Genomic DNA, 18,321 nt, shown 5'->3' on the forward strand with positions numbered 1-18,321 from the left:
AGAAGAAAGTAAACAAAAAACAAACAGCACATCACAGCTTAACATAAACCAGCGTAACAACAACAATGACGGCACTCATTTGCGGCATGCCTGATTTTTTGTTTGGTCTGCGCCGGAATGGTGAATGGTCGATTCCGATGGGTGTCTCCGCCGTCCAGGGGGTTCACACGAATGTGTTAGATGTAACCGTAGTCCGCGGTTTAGTCGTGATCATTGTCACTAGTATAAGGTGAATATATCGAGTACTAGAACGATTCAACTATCTTGTTTGTGTTACTGTTTACTTTTCGCTAAATTACGTATACTACTATGCGCTTAAAAGGGTATTACCTGCGTATCATGGCATTGGTCCTGAGTGCCTTAGGAATCTAACATTTGGTCCTTATTGTTTGTACGTTTCTGTTCTTGTGCTTTTACTCAGACACCTTTGCTAACTATCCTTATAACAGATCTTTTTGTAGCCTTTTTCATATAGTAGCTATAACTATTCGTTCAATAATTAGCTTATTATTTTAATGTGCAATATGCAATCAACTAAGAAGCCCTGACTCTGAAGATTATAAGATCAGAAAAAAGTGATTTTTGGGGGGTTTTTTCGTGCATCCAATTTCAAAGAAACATGCCCTATACAATATGATTGTTTGAAATTATCTGATTTCATTTCATGGTTACACTTATGTCCTTTCAGGGTTGTTTACTTGTAACTATCATACATACAAGGTTAAAGTACAAGAATGTTTGACTGGACAGATGAAAAACGAACTCCAATACGCAATCAATTATTAAGTATTTGCTCACATAAAAATCAAATTCTTACAACCTTAAAATAATGTTCACTCCACTTCCTTCCGCATTTTAAATCTGATACTTTAAATCTGATATCGTCTTTATATTAGGAATTCATTTCATTTCATTTCAGAGGATTCATTTCTGGTGTTTCGTCCTAATCTACAAACTGATATGTTGGTTTAACCTTAGATATGTGCTTATGCTTTGCTTTCTTTGGTATATCCTAACATATGTGCTCAATCATCTACACTACCAGTTATTAAGTTAACATGAGTTTGGTACAGTAACTCCTATTCATCCTATTATAGCTATAACTCTATTCACCCTACCACCTTCAATTAGGCCATCGTGAGTTCATCAGTCTGCAACCTGCCAGGGTTAAAAACTTTACAATCCCATCCTGTTCCGCCTCGAACGCGACTACCGGGTAATGGTAAATGACTGCAGCACACCTTAAGTGGGTTAGAACAATCTTATTAGTTGCGTCACTCAATTGACTGCAGTTGGGCCGCGACGCTCCTGTCAGTTATGGTGTCGCCCCGTACTCATTTTTGCCGAACGTGCCATTCGTTTGTCATGCGATTAGAGTTCACGTGTTGTGTTCCGCCAAACATTCAAACAGGTACCCGGAACGAGGGCCGCGAATCCGTTTTGCACTTTTGCTGCCTGTAGTTTATTATTCATAGCCAGCCGACAAGCACACACACAGAGTTAAAGAACACACCGCGTCGATTCGGAATCGATGCAAGTGCACATTCAATGCAACAAACAGCAAACGGCGGGAAGAAAAAACGACAACAAACAACCTTCAAATCGGCTTACGTTAACTTTCACGGTAGCATTTTCCTTTGCTGCAGTTTGCCTGCATTTTCCACCTGTAGATCCGCAATCCGTGCGTGTGTGTGTGAACATCTCTGTACGTCACGAAGGGCACTTGCTGATGAGTGATTTTGGCGAAATTCCGTGCAGGCATAATAGTGGACTGGTTTAGGCGAAATTTGCACTGCGATTGCAGTCATTTAGGCGCACGTGGTGCTCAATACGTTTCGGTCCTGTTTTGTAACCTTTGCTCTTGCACACGCACACACACAGCTACGGGGACGGATTTAGTTTGGTGTACGGCTCCGACGGCGCTTCATTTTCTTGCATGGGAATGTTGGTAACGTTGTGTGCGTTCGTCCTCCGCGAGCTGCTTCGTCCTATTCCTTCATCTTGAACGGCACCTGCTGTGGTAATCGCAGGGCGTACTTTTGATGTTTGATTTCATTTTCCAATTTTTGGCCCATTCCATCCATTCCAACCGATATTCCGATTTGTAGCGCAGCAATTTCCATCCCCCCCAGGAAAGGTGACGCGCAATAAATGCCATGGCAGAGTGCCGCACACGTTCGTGACACATTTTTACGCAAAAGTTTGGGGCATTTTTTACCGCATCGTCAACAACAACCGTCAGTCAACATTTTCACATTCCACACAGTTTCGTTTGGGTTTTTGTTGCGTGTTTGGGTGGGTGGAAGTGTAGTGTGTTTGTTTGTTTGAGTGTGTTTGTACAGCAATAAAAGCGATACTCGGAGCATTCACACAACATCCAGGGAGACGGTGCCGAGGGAGGTTTGGTCGAGTGCAGTGGGGAAGCAAGGAGCGCACACAGTTGGAGACGTTTGGGGTTGGCGGCCGCATAGTGCAATTTCAGGTTTCAAGCACCCAAACCAAGGGTGTGTATCAGGTGAAATTCAAGACAAACGGGGAAATGGGGAAAAGAAAGAGGAGGGAGAAAGAAGAAATGCATACGATTAAAATTAAATACTTGTTTAACTACTTGCAGGCAGCTGCAAACGAAAATCACAAGCGTGTTGTGTGTTTGGCGGTAGAGCATCCAGAAAGTCCAGCCCAATAATAGCCACAACGTGGTGCACAATGCTTCTCTTTGCTGTGTAAGACGGTGTATCAACACTCTGAAGTTGCGGTGCTTCCAACGCGAAACTGATTGCAGGAACGATTATTCTTACGACCTTCTACATTCTACTTTCCAACCTCAAACACACATACAAGCCAGTACATCAGTTCCACCCGCTACGAGATGCAATCCCCGAAGCACAATCTCAAAGCAAACTTCTACTGAGCAAAACTGGGAAGAACATGGAGGAGGAAAATTAGTACACTGTCACTAGCGAGCAATTAAACAGTGGCTGTGGCAAGATAAATAGTTTCCTTTCTGTATCACTCGCCTTAAAGGAGGAGGGTGGTGCAACACATTAGCAGACCATACCGCGGTGCATAAACTTCATTCCCATTTATAGCACGATCAACCAGGAGTTGTAGGAGAGGAGGAAGCACAGGCAAAGTAAAGAAGAGGTAGCCTAAAGGGAGGAAAATCTGGCTCGCTAGAACACGCTTGTGGCTGTGGTGTTTCGTGTACGTCTGGTGCAGTGTCCTAGATCACGCTCACGAACGCGTAACGGTCAACAACTTTACGTTGACAAACGACATCTCAAAGCAGTTGTGTGTGAGTGTCTTGGGATTTTATTTTCACACCCAATAGTAATGGATACGAGATGAGAAACGTACAGCGATGTTTGACGATAAATGTCGCTAGCTCGCTTGCTCAAGAAGCTGCTACTCAGAGGGGAACTTGTCCAATGATCAAGACGCATCATGTGAAGTAACACCGTATGTGTGTGTTTGCTGAAGATCTTCAGTAAAATAACTCTCGAACGTGAACATGACACATGAGACGCAAGGACATATAGGAAAAATAACACACACACACACACACACGCACAAGACAACAACATTTGCACACACTGGGACGCGAACTGGGAGCTGGTTGGAGTTGATGGTCAAGAGCGAGACATGAGCCCTGGTGGCAGGATGAGGGCAGGACCTAACACACTTCCTAGAGAGAGAGCTTTATCCCTAATTTGCTGGACGAGTATGGGATCTGAGTTGTTCCGTTTTCGGGAAGTTCTTAGTAATGAGGCGCTATCTCATTATCTCTCTCTGTCTCGGAGCTAGCGATACTTGGACAGCAGTAGCCGTCCCCGGTTCCGCGGGTAGCGGATGAACGGTACCGACGTTTGTGCCGGAAGGTGCGTTACCTTGTCTTTGGCGGACTTCGTGCTAGTGGAGGACGGTTCGATCGAGACGCTCGCGACGGCCGGCACGTTTATGAGCCGGTTGTCGAACGGGACGCCCGTCTGCTCGAAGATCTGTAAAGCGACACGTACACAATCACACACACAGAGGTTGGTTGTGCGTTTTGGTGGTGAGAAATGAAATGAGAAACAGAAACAAATGCCAACGACAGTGATTACAAACAGCAAAGAGCGCGCGAGCGCGGCCGCGGTTCAATACAGCTAATTAGTGCCCAGCGATAAAAGGAACACACAGTTACACTATACTTCGTCGTCCCGCCAGCCCCGGCTGACCGGTGTTCGAATCAGTTAATCGTAAATTTCTCTACTTTATGCCCCGTGGGTTGGCCACCGCACCCAGGACCGCTGCGCACATCAGCAGTGATTGAATTAAACGCCATCCCTCTTTTCATACCGCCCTGCTGCGTGTGCATTTATTAAAATATGCAGCAGCATTTTGTCGTCCCGGTTCGATCCTCTGCGAGTTGGGTTGTTAATTAATTAACCGTTCCCTCGTTTAAAGGGTCACAATGCAATTACAGCACAATCAGGTACGCAGCACCTCAGCATGGGAGCGAGAACAAAATAGAGAAAGGACCATACCAAGAGGATAAAAATGGAAAATAAATAACCACACGAAAATCATCGATTACAAACGATAGAACGACGCCCCAATAGCCGAACAGAGGCAACGAAAAACAAAAATCATACCAACCAAAAACTAGTTACACATCGAACGGAACGGAACGGAAACGGTGCATGATTAAATAATGAATAGTAATTAAATTATGCAAATGCAAACCACACGGCTTCGTTCGAACGGTGCGCGCGGATTACAGCGACCGCGGGCGCGTTCGTTTTTTTCTTCTTCTTTTTTTTGTTCGCGTGTTTTCCAGTTTTCCGTCCTAGTTCTGGTTTATCAGCAAGCTGGAAAGCATCCTTTGAGTTTTTCAGCGCCCCACACAAAGGATCGTCCTTTTCCTCTTTTTTGTGTTACTTTACCCTTTTATCTCGCAATGCAAAGTTACTTTTCCCCTCCCTCCCCATTTATTTTTATCTTTGCCAGAGCACAGCTCCAAAGACAAAGACGAAGTGAAAAACAAGGCACACACAATCACCCTTCCCCGCGCTTGGTTTGGCACTTACCCGGTCCGCGCACACGAAGCAGGTGGAAACAACCTTTGATATCACATTCATCAGATTCTTCGTCTCCTGGATGACGTGGTCGACTTTGACGAAGGTGGCCGCCTTGCCGACGGTCGGGTCCTTCACCGTGAACTGCAGCGTCTGCACGTACGTCGGCACCTTGTCGAGATGCTCGAGCAGCTCCTTCTTCGGCGGGCCGGCTGGCACCTGGTACGAGAACTGCCGCACCACCTTGTACAGCCGGTTCGCCTCCTCGGCAAAGTATTCGGCCTGCGTGAACAGGTCCTGCGTCGTGCGGAGCGTACCTTCGCCTTTGGTGAACTGGTACATCGAAAATGCCATCGCGGACATGTTCTTTGCTCTGGGTTTGAGAAGGAAGAGTGATTGTTGGTAAGTTAAATTGAAGTTTTGAACGAGAATTGAGTTCAACATTGTATGGAGATTCGTGACTGAATGTTATAGGAAAGGAAGATTGACAATTTGAAGTAAAATAAATTACTGGATGATGCCTTAACACAGTGTGAAGCTCCACAATATCGGTTCAAAAGATAACTTATTAGATCTCCAACCAATTTCTGCTATTCTTGAGTGTAAATTAGGACTTGAAATCAATTCAGGATATTATTTTGAACTTTTCGAAAGCTTCACCATATCCAATGTAAACAGACATCTATCAAAAGCTTCTGAAACATTCCACCAGAGGTGCTTCACTACGTCCAATGTCTACAAACAGCTGTCAATAGCTTTCCAGAAAATCCACCAGTGGCGCTACCTTACACGACTTCTTGTAAAACCACTATCATCTTCTAATCTTCTCCACCTACCTTTTAACGATGTCATTGTTCTCCTCGGACGCACCGTTCCACTTGTCAGTCTCGGCATCCATCTCGTTCGTTACCATCTTCATCTCCAGTCCGGTTTTGGCAATTTTCTCCTGCTCCTCCGAATCGAGCCGAGTAGGTTTCAGCGGCTTCGACGTGGTGCCGTGCTTCTGCAATACATCAAAACAATCCAACAATAAACTCCAAGCGCTTCCTATTTCCCTCAAAAACCTTCCCCAACACTTACACCTGGCCGCGGAAGACTTAGGTATTCGGTGGTTTTGTCCATCTTCGTGGACGACTGCGCCAGATCGATCACCTCCTTCGTGATCGTGGTGACGTCCGTTGACAGCCACTGCCACATGTCGACGAACACTTCGAGATTTTCCTTCGCGATCTTGCTCTGCGGATGCGAGGTTAGTGCCCGGGCGGCCGTTATCACCTGTGGTCCGTAGATTCTAACATTAATTTCGGTAAACTTGGCTTGTACTTGAAGTGTTTCGGTTAAAGCTATCTGGCGCAGCAGTTTGCACACCTGTGGAACGGAACAGCAAGACAAGACATGTTAAAAGACACAATCCAAAATCAATAGCTGAGTGTACTATTCCTCGTTACCTCCAGCATGTGATCGATATGCTCATGGAACCGGTCGGCGCACTCCTGCAGCCGGTCGAGTTCCTGGTTTAAGGCAATGTTCCTGAGCGAGTTGGCAATGTCGATGCCGGATTTGATGATGTGCGACAGCTCGGCCGACTGGTCCTGGGCGGTCAGCGTCAGCTGCGTCGTCAGGTCGTGGGCCGCCGCCAGCACGCTCTCGATCGCACCGTCGATGTCGAAGGACGAGTTCGGGTACTGCTCCATGCTGACCGCGATGCGCATCAGCTGGTTCAGCTCCAGCTTGGCCCGGTCGCACAGCAGCAGTATGTTCTCGCGATGCTCGTGGCTGGTGTAGGCCGAATCGGTAAAGTCTTGCGTCTTCTCGCACACCTTGTCCAGGGCGGCGAGCAGCTGCTCCCGGGTGTCCGTCGAGAATATCGAAATTCCTAGCTGTAGAACGATACGAGACATTGCAGACATCAACATTCACTCACCGACTCACCACCAACCCACAGGCACCTGCTACTTACATCCGCCTTATTGTCATATTTGGGAAACTCGCGCTCCCTAGTACTATACTCTCTGGAATGGCCAATGGAATTTCTGTCACGGTCCCGGTCCCGCTCACGCTCCCGTTCCCGCTCCCGGTCCCGCTCGCTGTTTCGCCGCATCAGGTCACGGTCGCGCCGATGCTCGGCGATGCCCGTTTCCTTGTCGCGCACCTGGGTCGGTGAGATGCACTCCTTGGACAAGAGTGGAGGTCCCATCGTCGGTGTGCGGTCCTTGACGCTCGGTGGCGGTCCTTGAACACTGCCCGAGATACCACCCGGTGGTACACCACCGCCTCCAGGGCCGGCATTACGATCATAGCTCGGACGAGATATCTCGATCAGGCGGGAAAAGTGCCGCAGGCAGGTAAATGCCGTCGCACGCTCCGAATCCCACTCCGGTACCTTGCAATGGGGGTGAAGTAATAGTAAGAATGAAATGCAATTGATTGTTCCAGTTTTGAGTACGGATTAAAATTGTATCTTTCTTGCTAATTCTATAAAGATATTCTTTAAATTCATATAGCCTAGCTAGCCATACGGAAATATACTCCTTTTAAGAGAGGAATTCTACCATTTAAATTGATCTTTTTGATCACGAGACCCTTTCTTGCAAACCGTAATGTGACAATAAATGAGACACATTTCACTTCACAATGTCCACTGGCTTATGCTACTAACTAAACACCCTTTTAAACTGTACTTCACGTTTGGAAATCACTCAATCACTTCGGTAATCTCCGATCGGTAAATAAACGGCTGTCCGGAAACGGCACTCGACCGAGCGTGGACAATTTCCTATCAAGCTCCCATATCACTCCCAAGAATCCACCCTAAACACATAGACACACCCACCCATATACACACTAACCTGCCTTAATGCGTTCCGGTCCGATGCGGACTCTAGGATGCCGTCCTTCACCACGTAGTGTATCAGGTCCATTGCTCGTCGCATCTGGCAGAACACCGTATCACGGTTTTCCTTCGAGTGGGCACATTCGGAATGCCGTAGACACGTCTGCGTTGGGGAGGAAAACGGAGCGCGGAAGAAGCAGAAGAAGAAGTACGGAATCAGGACGCGTCACATTCGCTCGGGCGTCAGGTTTTGCTGCTCCGGCTGACTTACCTTCGATGATGTTAGCAGCATCATTGTCGAACGCTCGAGAACTTGTCGTGCCGAGGACATCTGGGCCCGTCTTCGCTCGTCCTTCAAGTCGTTCTGTCGATTGCCTGCCCGTTGAAATGGGAGAAAGGCAAAGGAGCATATAAGCGCACATGTCACAGCGTTGAATGTGTATGTGGGAAATCAACTCCTAGCAAGCAGTTCTTTTCGACCAATTCCTAAAGCTTGTCATGATCCTCAATAACAGAAAAAACAAATAAATCTTATTGTTCCGTAAGTTCCTGTCAGTTGAGAAGCTTATAGAACTCAGACTCACGTGGAAAGCTCACAAATGAATATCTCGAAGGAGTGTTTGCGTTCACCCTATAAACACACACACACTAGGGACACAACACAGGCGATTAATTTAATTAATCCCATTAAATCTTTCCCACTTTCAATTTATGACCCGCAATTATGAACCGGTTAGGAGGGCAAGCTAACCACTTGCCCGGTGACCCCGGTCCCTGTGCAGCAACGGTGGCGAATGCTGTGCAAACGGCAAATACCACATCCTTCATAACCTCCCCCAAGTCTCCTTGCACACACACACACACGCTCCCTTTCCTCTGTTGTGAACGACATAGTGTCGTTGACCGCATACCATGTCAAGTTATTACACCAGGAATCATAAATTCTCACACGTTTCCCCCATCGCGCTGTCGCAGCCTTCGAGCGGGTCGCGATGGCTACCGCCCCACATTACACCTCCTCTCCTGATCCTTTGAACCTGTTCGGCTCCTTTACATCGCGGGGGGGGGGGGGGGTTATTTTAATCTGGAACCTCTTCTATCCCGTGCGCTGTGTGTGTGAGAGTGGGAGGGAAGATTTTTGCGTTCCAATCTTCAAAAGGGTGGAAAACGGTTGAGTGACAGTTATGAGAAGCAAGCGATGAGATTAGAGCACCGGGAAGGGATAAGCCGATTAAACTTTACCTAGCTCACTCTCTCTCTCTTTCTTACTCTCTCGCTCTCTCGCTCTCTCTCTCTCTTTCTTTACTTGGATTTATTGGAAATGAAAATGCCTTATAAAACGCCGGGGTGTAAAATACTGTCTTTTTTATCCTCAGTAAAATGTTCCTTCGCTTTCCTGTTGAGGTCGTTTACATTAAAGGACGGGCCATAGAAAAGTTTTACATTAAATTATGGAATTTCGATCGAAATTTATAACGTTTTCAAAACACTTTACCACGCTAAGGTTATCATCATGGCGATATGAATTTATGTTTACTTTTATGAGATATCTGCGTGGAATCGAATCGAAAAATGAAATTGCTTTTGCTAATGGTCAAGCTTGATTTATTGCTAACAAGCTTATCAACGAATACCCCGATATCCTTTGGAAAGTGATTGTCTCATCTGGTTCCAATTAGATATCATAAAACCCCCACTACCATATCATAAGTCTGTATCCAATCATTTAAACACACATATTCTTATCGCTCAGCTCAAAAGCCACATTTAAGAATAGCGAAACCATTGAGAAAGAAACACACAAACAATGCCGAACCATTTATCAGCGTGAAGAGAAGTTTTATGTGGGTGTGTCTTGCCCTATCACATGGGGCACCATTCACATGTGCTTTCTCCATTTCCGTAGTCAGACTAAATTGAACCATCCAGCTGCTGCTGCTGCTAACAACCAGAAGGGATTTTGATGGGCTCCATACTGCTTTTTTATGCTGCGCAGTTAGTCATCCGTAATGCCCGGGACCATTTCTTTATTATAATTCGTCTCGGTGTGGGCAGATGGATCGGAATCGGCCTCCCTAACCCTTCGCTAACGAACGTGCTGAAACCGTCTCCGGGGCGTGTCCCTTAGACACGACGTACAAGACACAGAACATAGAGTTAAAGCAAACAAATGAAGTCATTTCTGTCAAAGGTCTCAAAGGATAGATATATCAGGTGACGTAAGAAACTGTGTAAGACACATTCACAAGCTCAAAATCACACACACACATGTAAGGAGAAACAGATGTTCATAAAGCTGCTCGTACTTTGCGGGACATGAGCCCGGTAAATCCCATCCCGATCGTAAAACATTGTTAAACTTGAGTTTAAGTATGAAATATGGCTACGATTGGAACAAGCATGTAGGGTATTTTGCTTAAACTTAGCCAGACACTCACACACGCGATTGTGAGACAACCCAAACCGGGTAAGGACTGTCCATGAAAAAAATCGAAAATCAATGCCATCACAAAACTATTTCTATTCCACTTGATTAACGAGCCAAAGAGTTATGGGTGCCATTTCTCCCTTCATGCACTATGAAAAAGCCTCATTATTCTAAGGGAGACGGAACGGCCCAAGCAGAAAGAAAATGTGAAATAGAGTACCGAGGAAAAAAAGCGTGTCGAGCTAAATCGTTCACCCTTCACTGAGCATCCAGCGGCGGCGGCGGAAACAAATAAAAGGAAAAGCACGGAAGAGAAAGCCGAGCCACCGAATCAAACAACGATTTACATTCTTCCGCTTTTTCGACCCATGACCGCGCTGCACATGGCTTTGAAAAGCACCCGGAAGCGAACGGTTTCCGGTTGCATTTGGAGCAGCCTTCCTTCCCCGACCGCGTGGGCTGTGTGACGTGTCTAGTGGGCCGTTAAATTAAAACAATTTTCTTATAAATAGCTCATTGGTCAATTTCTTTTCCGCCTTTTTTTTGCAGCAATCGCGACCGGAGCACCAAAGGCAGGAGCAGCACGAAGCGCAAACAGGAAGCTCTTGCTTACGGCTCAAACTGGGTGAAGAAATATTTGTGCCTAGCACGAGAGCCCATTCCAAAATAGGGGGAACATTGCAGTGAACCGACGGACACTCGGACATGGCTGGCAGTCGTTTGAAGGGGATTTGGTTTTTTTTAGTTGAGTTTATAGAAAAGTGCACCACATTTCACTCACCTGTAACATGCGCCAGCTCGACCATCTCTGCACCGAACACTGAGAACGCTTTCACGAATTCTGTAAAATTGGCCACTGATTCTAATCTACCTAAAGTTCTAGCTACCTGTTTGGGGAAGGAGAAGCAAAACCGGCATTAAGACATTGGTGGCTTCTGGTTGCGTAGCTGCCTCACAATAGTTACCCTGTCTTTGGCTAATAATAACTGCTTCACGACCACAATGTCCGCCAGCAGCAGGACACGCGTCACCGAACTGAGCAGCGTCCGGGCGGCGCGTATCATCGGTCCCCTGTCGTCGATCGGGTTTGGCCGCGGCGAGTATCCGACCGTCGGATCTGTTGCCGCTATATCACATAAGCGCTCTATCGATGAGCCTGCAAAGAGAAGGATACAGAAATTTCACAGTTTTAAACAACAGAAGAAACATTTTTGTAAATAAATTCAAACATTTTCGGTCCTTTGCCGGCTTGAACTCACACCCTACTATGAGGAGTATCTTGCCCTGCCGCATCGCGCCATTCGTTTACCCCTGAATGTTGGCATGTGATGCATAATACAAGCGTTGTTCAGCTCAATCTACTACCACCATGCCAGATCCGAGCAATTCATTCCCCGAACGGGAAGCTTCATAAATTTTAAAGCACTTTTCGTTTATTGCCTATCCGTACGATTTCATTTCGCTTTTGCAAATTTATAATGATTGCATTTGTTATTGAAGTTCGTGATGGAAGTGGTGCTCGATGATGATCTCGTCTGGAACCAATAATTCTTTTCCCATTTTCCACTTTGCCTTTGTCTTTGTGGAGCTTTGTGCTTTTGGTTTATTTGCTCTCGCTGCTTTCAAACAGGTTGTTCCGTTCCGAGTAGCGAGTACATAAATCTGAGATAATAAATCTACTCCATTGCATATGAAGAGCCTTCCCGAAGAGCAGACACGCTTTTATTAACCAACAGCCTATGCCATTGTCCCTCCTCCTCCATGTCCCTTTGCTGCGTTCTTCCTTTTTGGACAAACATTTTTACAAAATTAAAATGTTCTCCATGCATTTTACGACCAGTTTCCCTGTCTTTATGCACCGTCATTACTTTTCATGGTGTACTTGTAGAAGGAAAATCGTGTAAAAGCGTACGAGCGTACCTTGATTTGTTCTAGCGACTTCTGATCGCAAACACGCGAGCAAAGTCTAGCCTGGTTCCCCCTCCAAAATATGCCCTTTCTGCTGGCAGTGAGTGACCTCTCACATACCACACCGGAAAATAACCATAATCATAGCCTCGTCAACTACAATGACCCATCCGATTCAGTTATCCATAATTCAATTGTCATTCCCTGTGCATGTCCCCCATGGGACAACTGTCGTAAACTCCATTGGAAGAGTCCGTTCATCTAGCCAATTCCCTGCAAATGCCTTTACAGTGCAGTGCAGCTACTTCTTGCTGCTGGAGAAAGCAGCTCAGACCGAAATGACACACTGTTGATGGCTGGAGCTGTAACGAAGCCGTGTCGTAAACTTTACACCTTCTCCCTTGCCATGCGTCCCATCGCACGACACGGCCAGTGGTAAAGTAAGCATAAAACAAACCCTTACAGACCATTGCTTGACCATGTTTTGCCGAGGGTTTTGCGTGTTGGGCGCTTCTCTGGGTACACATTTAGTGAGTGTACTTTTCACGCCGCCGTGCGTGCCGATTTTCACAGCTCAGCTCGTTGTTTTACGGAGCGTAAAATTTGCCCACCGTCTTGCCGAACTGACCAGCTGGAGCGTTGGCTTTAGAGGGGGTAAACACAACAAAACTAGTAAAACGATTGGCTGTGGTGCAAGTAATTTCTTCGGAAGATCAAGTACCTCACTGAGTTAGAAAGGAAATCGGGATGCAAAAAAAAAACACTCTTTCGGGCACAACCACAAAAAAGGTGTTTCCCAAAATTTCCCTCACTTTAGCAAAACGGTCTTGCAGATTTAATTAAAGGACCCACTTTCACGGCACCAGCACTTGACCGGCACCACGCACCAATACCCAAACTTCATGCCACTTGGCAATATTGCAGCGTAAAATCTAATTTCAAACATCATTGCCAAAGGCCGGCTTCCTTGTGAAGAGGGGAATCGTGCTAGCACAAAAAGTAAACAGTGCAGTGTAGAAAGTTTTTGATTGGACTATTTGAAAAGTTTGCATATTTTATCGTGCATCCTGCAAACTGTGTGGACACGTACCACCTCACACCCACTTGCACCTTCAACACCTAGCGCCCTGAGCTCTAGTGGTGTGCATTCTGCAAACGCATCGCTGCTGCGGTTTCCGTTTGCTCTAACCGCTACCGGAACAAACACTACGGGTGATTTTCGTTTAACTTTCACTGTCACGATTCTTGGCTGCGTTTGGGGCGGGCGTACTGCGGTGTTATTGCAGTACGTCAGCGAGAGATGCAGCACTTGCGAAAAGGGAAATGTTTTCCCTCTTTATGTGTGTGTGTGTGTGTGTGTGTGTGTGTGTGTGTGTGTGTGTGTGTGTTTGTATGTGAGTTTAGAGGTTTTCCGTTTGAGCTGCAGCGTTCGAACAAACGGTTATTTATACTATCTCTTGGGAAGGAGAGAATAGTATCCTTTTCAGATGGAATGATACAATAATACTGCGTCGTATACATTACATAGTTGTTAAAGCGACTAAATTAAAGCTACTGAGGTAAAACAGACGTGAAGTATAGCACAAAACAACCGACCGAAGCAAGTATATTGAACATCAATTTATTCAATCAAAAATTCAATCTCAATTTCATTTGCTGCTCCTAATCTTCCACCTGTCGCTGATGAAAAGCGAAGCTTCGTGTTGCTTCAGCACTCATAAAAACTTTACCCTGTTCCATACAAACCCTAACCTTTCTTCCCACGGCAAATGACTTGTACCCAAAAGACTCGCCGTTTTAGCCTTCTTTCACTCCCACAGATTTAACTCCACACTACAAAGGTGCAAAAAGGGGTTTTGCGCCTGATATCGCGTTTTCCACCTATTGCCTGTTTGCCTGTTTGCCGATACCTTTCTTCTGGTCGGCTTTTGCGTAGCGCGCGCCTTCAGATAAAACTGAGAAATGTAGTAAAATGTTGCGCTTTACTTGCAACACTGTAGCGCGATTTTTTTTTTTTTTGTTGTTGCTTCCTATTCAAGCAGAGAGGCACAGCAAACGAATTTTTGCTTCAGCGTGGCGTTAAACAAGCGAATTTTACGATCCCACCCATAAACACGATAACATGATAATGCGAAACCTATAAAATTCACCGCCACCGTAGGCGGCGGTCGTTGGTGCTGGTGAATTGGAAAGCTCCGGGCGGCTCGCCTTGTTTTTTCCCCCGTTTTTTTCCTGTGCTAGACGATGCACGTTGTCGGCGCAAGGAATGCGCGATATTGCGTATCCGTGTGTGTTGATGTTACATGGTGGTGGTGGTGGTGGTGGTGGTGGTGGTAGTAGTGGGAAAATTACCCCACCCCAGAAACGGAAGGAGCACAATTTTACACAAGCGACGAAAGAAAACACACTCGCTCTAACAGCAGCAGCAGCCGGTGACCGGTAGCTCGTCTGGCTTCGACCGGTGAAGTGATTTAAGGCTTCAATTAGTATGGGATTTAGCGTCAGCTGGTGTGCCTTATTTTTGCTTTGCTTGTTTCGCTACAATCACACACTTAGACACACACACAGTCACAGCCAAGTAATTGAGCTTCCCACAACAACCGAAGGAGCAGTGCAGCAGAATGGCCCCAACAGCCATGGTGGTGGTACATCTGTCCACGTCAGAGCCCATAATCGTCCAGCTGATACACCAATGGACCAATGTCCGTTTCGTTTCTTCGTTCGATTCGTTCAAAACTTCCCCCCGTAGGAGGGATTTGATAAATATGAAACCGGTCTTACATTCCCATCTACCCATGTGTGTAGTGCGCGAACGATATTTCTCATCAAAATCCATTCATTATTCAACTCCAGTAGCAAAGGGAGGGCTTGGCGAGCGGTTATTTGTGAAAACAGAAAAGACGCTCAAGTTGAATTTGAAATGGTGCTGACAAAGCGTATGAAAGTAAACAAGTTTAACTAAACAACAGTATTCCCAATTTCCTTTCGACAGCTCGGATTCATTTGAACTCATCCAGCTCGTTCGGCATCATTTCGTTAACATCTTTTCAGCAAGCTTCTCCATCACTCGTATTGCCATACAGAATGACAGCGTATTTCCTGCAGCTGATGACACCCTTATTAAGTGCTCTGGATACATTGCTTCCACGTATCGCTTCCATTGCAGTTTATTAATTAAACGCAAAAGCACACAAATCGCCCGTTTCGTCCGCGCGCGCACACGCCAGTGAGCAATCGCGCCTGCGAGCGGCATCAATCCGTGCCTGCATGGAGCGTTTTCCACGAATTCCTATTTTGCGTATTTTCAACCCCATGCACACTTTGCAAACGACGAAACTAAACACCGCGCAACGTACAATGCCGTTTTATCGCGCTCCACACTCGAACTGCAAATGAAAACATGTGGAAATTAAGCACAATTCGATATTTCGGTAGTGGGCCGGTAGTTCGGCTGATCGAATGGAAATTAAAGAACGTACGACCATACATTCATGATGCTCGTGAGCGAACTAGGTCAAACTCGGACGGTCGGTCGTCATCAAATAACGAACAGCCTTTCCTTTCGCACTGTTTTCCTCTCACCCTCCCGAGGGGAACCTGATGGAAACAAACCACGCTTCATTGTTTTGCGCTTGAGCCATTCTCGTACCAGGACGGACCACCGGCTACACCGACGCCCGATTGTTGTGCGATAAAATTGGATAGGATGGCAATTAAAATTAAAGGTCTCCGTTTGTCTATTCTCGGTTCGCGCGGTTTTTACCAGGACCGGGAAGTACTCCCCGCCGCTCGGGGTGGTGCGAGAACGGTGGCAAGCAGCGAAGCCCGACACCGTTTCCGTTACGCTTTGAAATGCTTTTAATGCTCCTCCGGGCTTTCACGACACTTTCGTTTTGCTTTTTTTGCTTTTTTTGGTCTTCGGTCCAGCAGGCGCGGCCTAGATAGCCCGTTTTCATTTCTAGGCTCACGTTCACACCACCAGCAAAAGGGGGTACGGTGCAGGATGTTCGTTTGGGTGGGCTTTTTCTTCCGTCAATTAAAAGTTTCTCTCAGCAGCCATTCCATCACCGCAAAACGTTTCAGCTACGCAAGGATAATAGATGATTCGAACGATGTGTGTGTGTGTGTGTCACCGTGTTTTTTGTCGCCCTCGTTTCTTGCCTGGTGCACAAACTGCACAACGGGGAGGTATAGTTTTTCGATCGGTTGCGGCTTTTGTTCACATTCTAGGCTCTGTTCACGCCTGCAGGATGTCCGCCATTCCGCCACTCCGGGCGAATGAGCGGTGCTATTTTAAATTCAAACCATGTTCCAGCTGCATTTTCAACTTTAACCACCAATCATATCGTTAGCCGTTGTGCTTTTGTGTCGATTGTGCGGGTGTGTGTCTTGTCCGCAAAGTCCTGCTAATGCTAGCAACCATTTATTTGCCAATCAATCGTGGAGCATGGTCAAACTCCTCAGGTTTTATTAACACAAAAAAGACTGTCGACTATCATAATTATTTAATTACTTTTATAAAACAATACATCAAGTTAAAAACCTTTTCTTCTATTTTATTTTATATTTTATATTTCCACTGATTTTTGTAAACGTAAAACAATTATTTCCTAATTGTTTTGTGCCTAAATTACATAATGGAGCCGCCAGGTACTTGATGGAATCAAAATTTAATTATTATAAAAAAGAACTAATAGTTCAAAGGGTATAAACATTCCAAAAACAATTATCTCATCATTCTTTTTATATTTTATCATACAAAAATAAATATGATTTATTTGCTTATCCATGTAACAGCTGCCGAGTAGCCAGTTGCATCATTTACTTTCCATCTTTGCTGAAAACGCTGCCAACGAAGAAAAAAAACTACTATAAACATTCAAGAAGGACACACTCACAACTTTACTTCACACTCTATCATTACTTCAAAACAGTCCACTTCAAAAGCTGCGGAAAGTGGAAAAGTTGTCAAAGCAAGAAACTTATCGCTGGTACAGCCAGCCCAAGCTCGCCCGCCCGGCTTGACCTGACATAGATTGATGCCGTACGGTGGCATCCGCTTGACCTGCTGTCTGATATAAAAACCATCAACAATATCACACTTTGCGAGCTCTATGGAATCCTTTCTTCCTCTTGCCTCGTGTTGCAGCCCAACTTTTCAGTGACATCGACTGTTGCTAAGGTTCAGACCAATGCAAGCTCGCCCGTCAAGGGTAAACTCATAAATAATACCAACGTGGATGGGTGTGAGGTGGGAATGGAGCGGGGATAAGCCCAGCTACCACACCGACACTATCAATCACGTCTCAATGTGGCCGCGCGGTCACCGTCACCGTATGACTTGAGATAAATGTCGTATTGATTTTGTTCGTGCCGGGACAAGATCCGGAGCAGGGGGGGGGGGGCAGCGACGGTTTTGAGACCTCTTACCTACCAACCGATGTACGTGTCTGCGATAGGAGAAGGAAACTTTTGTGATAATATGATGTGCTGACAACACAGGGAGTGCACCGGGAAGGAGGAGCTCTCAACGGTGACCGCGCTGAAGCTAGGGCTGCACATGGAGAACAAACTCGTTCCGTTGTTTGTCAAATAAGGCACTAGAGCCTTTCCCCCCAGGGCGGGTATTGGCTCTCATTATTTGCAGCTTAAAATAGAGCTGCTTAAAAGAATCAATGGAGCTCTGTCAAGACGTTTCCCTTGCCCAATTATTTTCACTGCAAGCAAGTGTATTTAACGTGATTGTGAAAATCGAAAACTTGCATGACTTTGTACCCTCTACTAGTTCGTTTAAATACAAACGTCCAACCGACAAATTGCTATGGATTATAACATCACTTTTTCGGGGTTTCAAAACGAGGCGAAGCGCATAATTGTACCTTTGCACGCGGTTTGTGCTCCAAACTGCACCCAGCAAAATGCAACCAGTCACCGTTCGATGTCACTGATTGTCGCATTTACACCCGCAATCCAGCTGTTGTACAGTGGTTCATAATTTAACCTCCGCTTAACAGTGAACAAAACTCTCATGTGAGGGAAGGTATGGTCTGAGGAAGCTTCTAAAACAACCACCATAACCTCAAAATCACCTAATC

General features: G+C 45.9%; 1 protein-coding gene across 6 annotated transcripts in view; it reads right to left on the reverse strand.

Moving 5' to 3' along the window:
* The window catches only part of LOC120955635 (alpha-catulin), a 72,880-nt gene that overhangs the window by 9,877 nt on the left and 44,682 nt on the right, over positions 1-18,321 (reverse strand). For 4 of the 6 annotated variants that reach the window (XM_049610358.1, XM_049610359.1, XM_049610360.1 and 1 more), the window contains 10 exons: positions 11,284-11,474; positions 11,100-11,205; positions 8,162-8,265; positions 7,907-8,053; positions 7,018-7,440; positions 6,506-6,937; positions 6,138-6,425; positions 5,894-6,060; positions 5,070-5,430; positions 1,612-3,998 (listed from right to left, as the gene is read on the reverse strand). In XM_049610358.1, the coding sequence (XP_049466315.1) occupies positions 3,801-3,998; positions 5,070-5,430; positions 5,894-6,060; positions 6,138-6,425; positions 6,506-6,937; positions 7,018-7,440; positions 7,907-8,053; positions 8,162-8,265; positions 11,100-11,205; positions 11,284-11,474 (2,417 nt within the window). In that variant the 3' untranslated portion in view covers positions 1,612-3,800. The remainder of the gene's footprint in view (positions 1-1,611; positions 3,999-5,069; positions 5,431-5,893; positions 6,061-6,137; positions 6,426-6,505; positions 6,938-7,017; positions 7,441-7,906; positions 8,054-8,161; positions 8,266-11,099; positions 11,206-11,283; positions 11,475-18,321) is intronic. The other 2 variants (XM_049610357.1, XM_040376679.2) reach the window with 2 other exon arrangements.

The sequence above is a fragment of the Anopheles coluzzii genome, chromosome 3 (assembly GCF_943734685.1).
Source record: "Anopheles coluzzii chromosome 3, AcolN3, whole genome shotgun sequence".
In the NCBI taxonomy this organism is placed as follows: Eukaryota; Metazoa; Arthropoda; class Insecta; order Diptera; family Culicidae; genus Anopheles; species Anopheles coluzzii.